Consider the following 9488-nt stretch of genomic DNA (forward strand, 5'->3'; position numbering starts at 1 on the left):
TCGACGTTACCTGCCACCTGCGCTACTTTGGGACCGTTGGGACCAGTTGGGAAAAGTGTGGAGCCCCAAACTAACGTTATGGCAATGTCGCAGAGCTTAGGTGACTCACCTTGGAAGTGGGGCTCAAAAAAGACCGAGCCCGACCCGAACTTGCAGGCGCAGTACAACGAGAGACACCGGCTGGCCCTGGAGGAGCTGCTGTCCGCGGGGGTCGACACCTTCCTGGACTTCCTCCGGAGAGAGGGGATCCCCAACTTTCTGTCCGACGACGAGATCCGGCGGTTCCGAGGGGCCGCGGTGCTCTCCCGGTGCGTGTCGGCCGTGGACCTGGCGCTGGATCAGTCGGTCACCACCGGTTCAGTGGACTGCTCCTCCCTCACCTACTTCCCCGACGTGTCAGATGTGGAGCCCCCGCTACTGGAGCTCGGCTGGCCCGGCTTCACCTCCGGCTCGTACCGGGGGGTGACCCGGGCCGTTGCTCATTTCCAGCCCAGCTACGGGGAATGCATCTACAGTTGCAAGGAGGCCGCCAGGCGCATGATCAAAAGTGCCAAAGAGGTATGAAGAAAGTTATTATTAATTAACCAACCATAAACTTCAAGCTTTACTTTATTGACTGGCCCATTAGGTTTTCTGGAAGTTATCATAATTTTATACAACTGATTTCATAATTCCCCTAGAATAAAAAAAAAAAATATATATATATACACACACACACACACACACACACACACAGGAAATTATATTGTCTGTGGTAATGTTACTCAGTATTATAATAATATGTATAATGTGCATTCAGTTTGCTTGCAGTGACCTGTAAGTGTGTGTGTGTGTGTGTGTGTGTGTGTGTGTGTTATGAGGGGTATAATGTGCCCCCTCATATTGTGTGTGTGTGTGTGTGTGTGTGTGTGTGTGTGTGTGTGTGTGTGTGTGTGTGTGTGTGCGTGCGTGTGCTAATAATGATACTGTCTATAATATTCCTTTAGGGACTTTTTGGCATGTATTTATTCTAGTAACTAAGTAAATAGTTACTATAGTAAATATGTGCAATATATTTACTGTACTATATATAGTAACAGGCAGGAAATTAAACATGTAGTGGGGTTTATTTATCATTCGTGTATTATTATATATAATCATAATATATCAGAGAGGCTCCAGCAGCTACAAACTTAATGGGGCTGTTTATTCGGCTTCAAAAATATATTCAAATGACAAAATGTGAGTATTTCTTTGTGCCATCCTTAAAATATAAGAGGCCTATGATTTTCCAACCACAAGACAGCCAGTCACCATGGTATCTGGCTTCCTTGATCAGCCTCCCATTTTAGATTTTTTTTTAAGTCTTAATAAAACAACATCCAATAACAAAAAAAAAATCATTGATGTAGCTACATGTTGGGAGCTGTCAGTCCAATCTCTCGTTTTGAAAAGAAGCATTCCAGCTTGAAGAGAGTCTGCGGCTCTCAGCAGCACATCAGGCCTGTACTGCGCACGGCGGCGGCCTATCTTCCAGATGTGCCTCAACTTGCTTTTCTTTTTCCAACATGAAATGTTGCATTCCCTCGCATAATAATACTTTAAGCATTGGATATCCTCTCAGTGCAGGTGTGGATGGCTTTGGAGCTTAGCTTAGTGGTATATATGCTGATCTCTTGGCACTCGGCGGGAACCCTGGAAACATATCCGGACCAGGCGTTATTGTCTGATATTGAAATGTAAAACCACAGCGCACAGCCTTTCTATGACAAAGAAGCCACTGTGAAAGCCATGCACCCTGCCTGCCTGTACACCATTGTCACTGGCTTGCGTTCTGCATCTCTGAAAGGAAATGCTGTTTTTATTTGACCACATTTTCTTAAACAATAAACGCACATTTTTGATACCATATAAACTGGGTAAACCCTCAAACCACGTCACTAATAGCAGCAAGCAATATAGACTAACAGCAGCAAGCAATATATCTGAGATCTGTCCAAATCAATGTCTAATCCATGGTATCCACCACACACTGATTGGACACTGCATAACCTTTACAACCTAATGTAAAATTCCACCCCTCTTTGTGGAAAAAAGAAACCTCTGTCTCAAATTACTGCTCAGAAAATGTAGACGAGCCCTACGGTGGTGTGCCTACTTGTCTCCTCTATAAAAGTCATCTGTTTGCTGACCAAGCGTTACAGCCGATCGCCATGGTAACAGACCACAGTCGATAGAAAGCTCATCAGCGCCGCGCACATTACACAGAGTGCGTCCGACAGAGATGCGCGACTCTGTGTGTTTGAAGAAGGCCCCGAATTTGATCGTAATGAAAACACAATCGTGCGGCTATGTCTGGAAGAGCAAGGCTGCAGCCCCTCAAATGAATTCTATTATATTACCCTCTGTAATTTTCCATTGCAGGTGATTGCCATAGTTACAGACTCTCTGACAGACCTGGATATCTTTCGGGATCTCCAGGAGGCGTGCACGCAGCGCAAAGTCCCCGTCTACATCCTCCTGGACCAATCGTCTGCTCCCGCCTTCCTCAAGATGTGCAGCGGCGTCGACGTGCGGTTGGATGACCTTCAGGTATGTGGTTGGCTTAGTAATGCAGGGTGTGGCTCCGTGTGTGCATCACAACACAGCCGCCACATGCCATCGCACACAGAGGAACTGTGCCCTTTAAGATGCGATGTGACCTTTAAGTGGCCTGAATCCTATTTCAACCCCTCCCTAGTCACCTATCTTGTTTTTTTCCACGTTTACATTTTGTCTTCTTCTTCTTCATCCTTACAGCAAATGAGAGTGCGAACCATAACTGGCACAACATATTACATGAGATCGGGAGCGAGGATTACCGGGGAGGTTCATGAACGGTTCATGCTGATTGATGGAAACAGAGTGGCTACAGGTTCCTACAGGTAACGACTCATTTACCGGCTTCCCTGAACTCCAAAATGATAGGATAATAGGGTCATTATGACAGTTCATTATGCAGCGTAGCGATGTAAATCCCAGGCTTACCAAGACTCAAGTAATGCATTTTTCTACTGAGGTTTGTGGAAACTGGCCCACGAACTGGCAGTCATGCGTGTTGCTAATTCCCATTCCTGTGTGCAGGTTCAACTGGACCGACGGGCGACTGAACAGCAGCAACCTGATGGAGCTTTCGGGCCAGATCACAGAGAACTTTGACGAGGAGTTCCGCATCCTCTACGCCCAATCTCTGCCCGTCAACACCACCCGGGCTCCTCCCGTGACCCGGCACGGCGCGGTCTACGAGCAGCACCTCCTCGTCAAACAGCCGGTCGCCTCCAGCCCTCCTCACACGGCCAGGGAGATGCTGCCCGCAGCACAGCTGTCGTGTCTGACCAGCACACCCAACTCTAAGCCCCACCACACCCGCGAAGAACCTCCGACCGGGGAGACGGGCGGCAAAAGCGTCCCAGCGTCTGACTCCTCCACCATAGGCAAGGAGGAGGAGCAGCACGAAGAGGAGGAGGAGATCCTGGCTGGCAGCGTCAGCCGGTGTCTCCCTGCAGCGGTGGAGCCGCTGACCCCCGTCGCCCCATCCTGTCATCACGTCTCCACTCAGACCAGTTGGCCCACGGTGGACAGCGACGCCCAGACCGAGCCGGAAAACATCCCGCAACACGCGAGCGACCTCACCGCCGCCCGCGACCAGGCCGCCGCTCCGCTCCAGAGCTCCCCCCGCCGCCGGGCGGTCGACCGTCGCCGCCGCAGTTCGGTGGCTCCGGACGGCGGCCACCCGAGGGAGCGCTTCCACAAGCTGACCAGGGAGCGCCAGGGCCACTACTCCACCATCCGCACCAAGCTGGAGTACATGGTGGTCACGCTGGCCCAGCGCCGGGAGCTGGCGGACGTCACCAACGTGCCCGTGGGGCCTGAAAGACTGCGGGCCAGGGACTGAACCCCAGGCTGCTTGGTGAAGAGCGTGGGCACGGCCACATGGCCAAGAGCTACGCACATGTGCACATTAGTTGATTTTTTTTTGGGGCCGCAGGGGCTTGGAGGACGGAGGGTGCCGGGGAAAGAGCTGTCACACACGGGTTCATTAGGGGGAATAGTGTCAAATGCCTGGGTTTGGCTGATGCAATAGGATTTTAGTTGTACTGCATTTCAAACTTTTCTTTCTGCAATGGCCACTTTTGTCCCCTTGCTTTCGGTCGACATCCTGTGAGCAACTCTTGGTGAAATGGTAACACTACATTTTAAGGGGAATTGTCACCCAGAAAGTCTTATTTTAAGGCTAGACATGGTGCAATAATTGTTTTTTGTTCGTGTGAATTTAATGAATATTGTCTACTGAGAGAAGACACGTCGACTTATGAATGTGAGAATAATTGTTTATGGAATGAATAAGTCATCTGTAAGATGGTTGTCCTAGTTATTATTTGAATTGGATTTGGCTGTTTTTTATCTGCATCTGAACCTGGTTCCAGAGAGCAGCTGGTTCTCATTGTGCCTTGCTAATGAATAAAGGAGTATTTTGTTTAGATGAGTGGGCTTTTTTTTCCGTCGTTTCTCACACTTACCAGTAATCCGGCCATTGTGTCGACTGTTAGCCCCTATAGCCCTGTAGTTTCATCTGCTGTTGAATAGCGTCGTAGAGAAGATTTGCTCAGAGAGTCTAGGACGCACTGCAGTGGCTTCATGCAATTAGTTGAGAGACAGCATCTGTGATACTGGCACCTCTGCTGATTACTTAGCCAATCAGAGTTGCTGTCCAGGGTGAATTTGGAGACAGAAGCTCCGTCATAGATTACTACCATAGATCAGGCTGAATGCTAAATGAATGCTTGTCTACATACAGATGGGATTTTACAACAGGTGATTCCTCCTTACTCTACTCAAGTTTTATATTCAGTTTCCATCAGCCTACAGATTCCTACAGATGAACATTTTCCTCCAGAACAAAATTAAATTCAGGCCGCGCAACAGCCAATAATGGTCAGCAGGAGTGAAGCAGAAGGTTGTTTTTTCTCCCATATTGTGATGTTAATGTGAACAGAGCAGCATAGTAACAGTCTACTTTAAGTTATTCTGAATTTCCACATAATTGGAGCTTGGCATGGACCAAGTGTTCTTGTGCCTTCCTACCTTGCACTTGAGCACAAAGGTCCTAGTGTGTCTGATGCAGCCAAGCCAATGTCTTGGCTCCATTGAGACGTGTGTTTAGATTGCCTGGGTTATAAATGTATTACTGACTTTTACGTGAGTAATGTTTAACCATACTGAGGAGATGAGGTGTCACTTTTTGATCCCAACAAGATTTGCACACAAATAAAGGAGCCCCATTCAGTGTCTCTCCACGACATGACAGAGTAGGAACCAGTAGCTGATCAAGACGTTATAGCCTACTTTGAGGTGAAGAAGAGGTTAACATATTTACTCAAGTATTGTAGTTTACTAATGTGTTGAGGTGCCTGCAATCCAATATTTTCCACATGTAGGACACTATACTTTTACTACATGTTTCAAAGCTAATAATGCTACTACATATTCTACAGCATACACATGCATTTACTGGCTAATTTGTAAAACATTGCATTCGAAAGCATGTGAACGCTTCAACTTCCATTCATTTATCACAGGATGCATTCAGGGTGAGTATGATGGACTGTAACTGGCCCCTTATGTCAAAATACTTATAGATAATGCTCTGGGGCCGGTTGCACAAAGCACCTTACGTTAGGATTTTCCTTAGAGTCCGAGTTAAGGTGTCCATAAAATAAAATCGGTTGCACAAAACACCCTTAAATCTTGTGCTTACGTTTTCCTTAAAATGTTTAACCTTAAGGAGAAGATTCAAGGGTGTTTTATTTTATGGACACCTTAAATCGGACTCTAAGGAAAATCTTAACTTAAGGTGCTTTGTGCAACCGGCCCCTGAAGATGGAACACTTCCTTGCACCAAATTGCATGATGTCAAAAATGAACATTAAATGATTTGACACTTTCATATATTTCATACTTGACTTGATTATTTGTATGGCAGACTTTCATTGCTATTCTTTGTTCTTTTACTTCAAGAAAGGATACATCTGCTTTTCCCACCACGGTGCATTCTGCAGTGCTAACCAAGTAATGATAGTAAATATACGGTCATCATTTTTGTGGTGGCTTGTTCGTTCATTCATTTATTCAGTCATACATTCATCCATGCATTAATTGTCTTAACCCACATATTCCTATTGAGCACCACAGGGATGGCTTGTTCAGTATTAACTAATTGATTAATTACAATATGATCAGTATCAATATTGACTGATATCTGCATATAGTTGATACTGTACTGCCATTGGGGATCTTTTCTGTAACGTTCAAATCAGAATAAAGCGTTAAAGTAACCAACCACTACACGCTCTTATAGTTCAGTACAACTTTCATAATGAGCATGGGGGAGGGGACACCAGTGTTACAAATGTTTGTAATTAACACGTCGGATCATTACCATCCACACTGAGTACACTGTGCAAATTATTATCTGATAATAACACAAGAACAGCAGGAATTTCACCAACTCCTCCTGGGGTGTGTGCATCTCCTACCAGGGAAAACATATCAAACCCCTCCGCATTCATTATGTAAAATGGTGCCCCTAAAGGGAATTGATCAACCAGTGAATGCAGTGGTGCTAATATGTGAGAGAATGGTATTTGATTTTAATTGGCTGTTGCAATGCAACCACTGTGGTTGTAATCAAGGAAGCAGTAGGGGATCCACAACACAACCGTGTGCACCTATTAGGTTCAGCTCATTGGTAAACAGAGCGCTCGCATTATCCTACTTCACAAAATGCCAATTATCAAAATATGCCTGTGATTTACTGTAATCGAAATTCTTGTTCCACGACAGGGTTTCATAGTTTCTATTCATTGGCTGGTATCCTAATTCTGGAGAATCGGCAGCAACAATACCAGTCCTTAGCCACCAGAGGGAGCCCTATCCTTGGCTATGAAAAACACTGTGCTTGCTTTATTGTATCCTCCTGACTCTGCTCCATTTCATAGAGGAGTGTTGGGGCATGCACTCTGGAAATACCGCTGGTTCATTTAGAATAGAACAATAGTGTCGGAAAAACACAACAAAAACTCTCAAGATGTTTGTTGAAAGACTGGAATGACTTTGCCGAACTCCAGCTATTTCATCTGCAAGCTGAAGACCGAGATTTATCTTCATTAATTAATGGTGGGATTGTGGATGCACCCTGTGGCTCAGTGGGCTCAGGCTTGTACCACATACTCAAAAAGGTCAGCTCACCACCTTTGTTGCATGTTTCTCCTTCCCAGGCATCTTCACGCTATATGCTACCGAATGATGCTACCGCAAACGGCAGAAATGCTTTTAAAAATGCTATTTTTTTAAAGAAGGGATAGTCGCAGGCAGAATATACAAACAGCCACCGACCGGTGTCCTCTTCAGGTCACTTATGCTCCCTGGAGATCTGTGGTGGCGGAAACCTCTCCTGCTGCATGCTGGGTAAAAATCCTCCTGGCTGTCAGGGTGTAACATTATATCCCACCAAATATTGCATTAAAAACTAATCCGGTTAGTCAACAACACATGTATGCTATTTTGTACTTTCACGGATCACAATTATGCAGATGTGAATTTAACCTTGTAAGTGCCGCCAGAGTAGCAATGATCATTATGTATTCTCAGTTAGAGTAAGTTACAGTAAATGTCAGATGCCAATGTAATAGCTTGCTTTTTTATATTGTATGTGTGAGTTGGTTTGCACTGTCAATCAATCAATCAATCAATCAATCAATCAATCAATCAATCAAATTTATATATATAGTGCCAAATCATAACAAGAGTTATCTCAAGGAGCTTTACAAATAGAGCAGGTAGGAGACCAGGCTCTTTATATTAGACCCAACAATTGAAACAATTCTCACATGCACTGGCGATTACACGAAGTCATGTGGCAATTGAAACAATTTACCCACAAGAGCAGCACTTGACGATGGTGGCAAGGAAAACCTTGAGCAGACCTGGCTCTAGGTATGTATGTGTATTGTGTGTTTATTCCCTTCAAAATCCTGTAATTCTCAATATGCGAAGAAGGCTTAGAGTGGTCATCTGGTCAAAGTAAGGGGTGTTGTCTGGTCTCTTTTTATTGCCGGACCTGGAACGGGACGTCCCAGAAACATCTCAGGGCTTACTGACTGACTGACTGACTGACTCCCCATTGTTGAAACTTGCATGCGTGAGTGTTGAGCAGCAGCAGCGGCAGCAGTCCAGGTCCAGCTTATGTAGGCTTTTTTAATTTTGTTTTTTATTTAATCAGGAGGTCCCCTTGAGATTAAAATCTCTTTTTCGAGGGAGACCCGGGCCAAGATGGCACACCAATTTACAAGGTTACCAAATGTACCCTAACTCACTCCACCCCTTCCCCTCCTTACTGGTCATATTGGACAAAATCCATAAGGATGATGCAGACAGACAGCAACAGCCACCCAATTGATTATTGGATTTATATCCATCACCTTGTACATTTATACAGGCTCCCATGGTGCCCGGGTGTGAAGGTATTGACTGCACCTCTGACTGTAGCACAATCATCACAATGCATTTGTAATGGCATTTATTAAGGCATAACTGAATAAGAAGGTGAAGGGAGAATTCATGTCAAATGTTCAGATTTTTTTGGCCACTGGTCACTCTGCTGGAAGTAACAAAAGTCTAGCTTTGCTCACCGATGCTGATTGAGTGAAATGGCCCTCCTGATACTGAACATAAACCTTTTAATTACTCCAAACATGGCTGATGAGGTTGAAGCTTGATTACTTGGCCTTCATTAGTCGGATTGTGAGCTATAGTCAGTCCCAGAGGCACCGTTTGGCATCACTAAAAATGGTCAGCCTCTTACTGTCTTTAGCAATTACATTTACCCCCCTATATACACCTAAAAAAAAAAGTGCGCACACCCGTACACAAATGCAACGCATTGGCAGGCACACGCACGTGCACGCGCGCGTACACACACACACACACACACACACACACACACACACGCACACACACACACACACACACACACACACACACACACATCCGTTATCATCAGCTTGAACAGGCAGGGCAGGATAACAATTTCAGAGTCTTCTTTTAATTTAGAAAACAACCTGACAAAGAGAACAGCGATAAAAAGGATCTCTGTGCGCTGAGTCGGACTTTGTTGAACTGTCCCTGTGTCCTAATGACTCGTGTTTGCCGTGCCATCTTCTTGGCTTTGTTTTCCATGAGGGCGGCCAGCGGGTGTCACTGTCCCGGGGAGGGAGCGTTCTGCCTCAGGCCACAAAACACTGATAATGAATGTTCAACTCGCTGGGAAAATAAAATGTGGCTAAAACATGGAGTCCGGATTGGTGTGGTTGTTTGGCTGTGAGTCAGATACGCTAGCATGTACAGACGTTCAGTTTGCACAAGAGACTCACTCACTTCCTGGACATTAAAATGCTGATGCGATGCGGGGG

General features: G+C 45.5%; 1 protein-coding gene across 1 annotated transcript; it reads left to right on the forward strand.

The window, feature by feature from the left end:
- fam83d (family with sequence similarity 83 member D) lies at positions 1-4501 on the forward strand. Its single transcript, XM_083660878.1, has 4 exons — positions 1-558; positions 2404-2571; positions 2779-2903; positions 3103-4501. The coding sequence occupies exons 1-4, from the start codon at positions 79-81 to the stop codon at positions 3911-3913; spliced, it is 1584 nt and encodes a 527-aa protein (XP_083517004.1). The 5' UTR covers positions 1-78; the 3' UTR covers positions 3914-4501.
- The last annotated feature ends 4987 nt before the right edge of the window (positions 4502-9488 follow it).

Source organism: Poromitra crassiceps, assembly GCF_964638095.1.
Source record: "Poromitra crassiceps genome assembly, chromosome: 25".
NCBI lineage: Eukaryota > Metazoa > Chordata > Actinopteri > Beryciformes > Melamphaidae > Poromitra > Poromitra crassiceps.

Coding starts and splice junctions, on each gene's coding strand:
- fam83d (XM_083660878.1), top strand. CDS start 79: ATGGCAATGTCGCAGAGCTTAGGTGACTCACCTTGGAAGTGGGGCTCA. Junction 559..2,403: donor TGATCAAAAGTGCCAAAGAG/GTATGAAGAAAG, acceptor TTTCCATTGCAG/GTGATTGCCATAGTTACAGA. Junction 2,904..3,102: donor GTGGCTACAGGTTCCTACAG/GTAACGACTCAT, acceptor TCCTGTGTGCAG/GTTCAACTGGACCGACGGGC.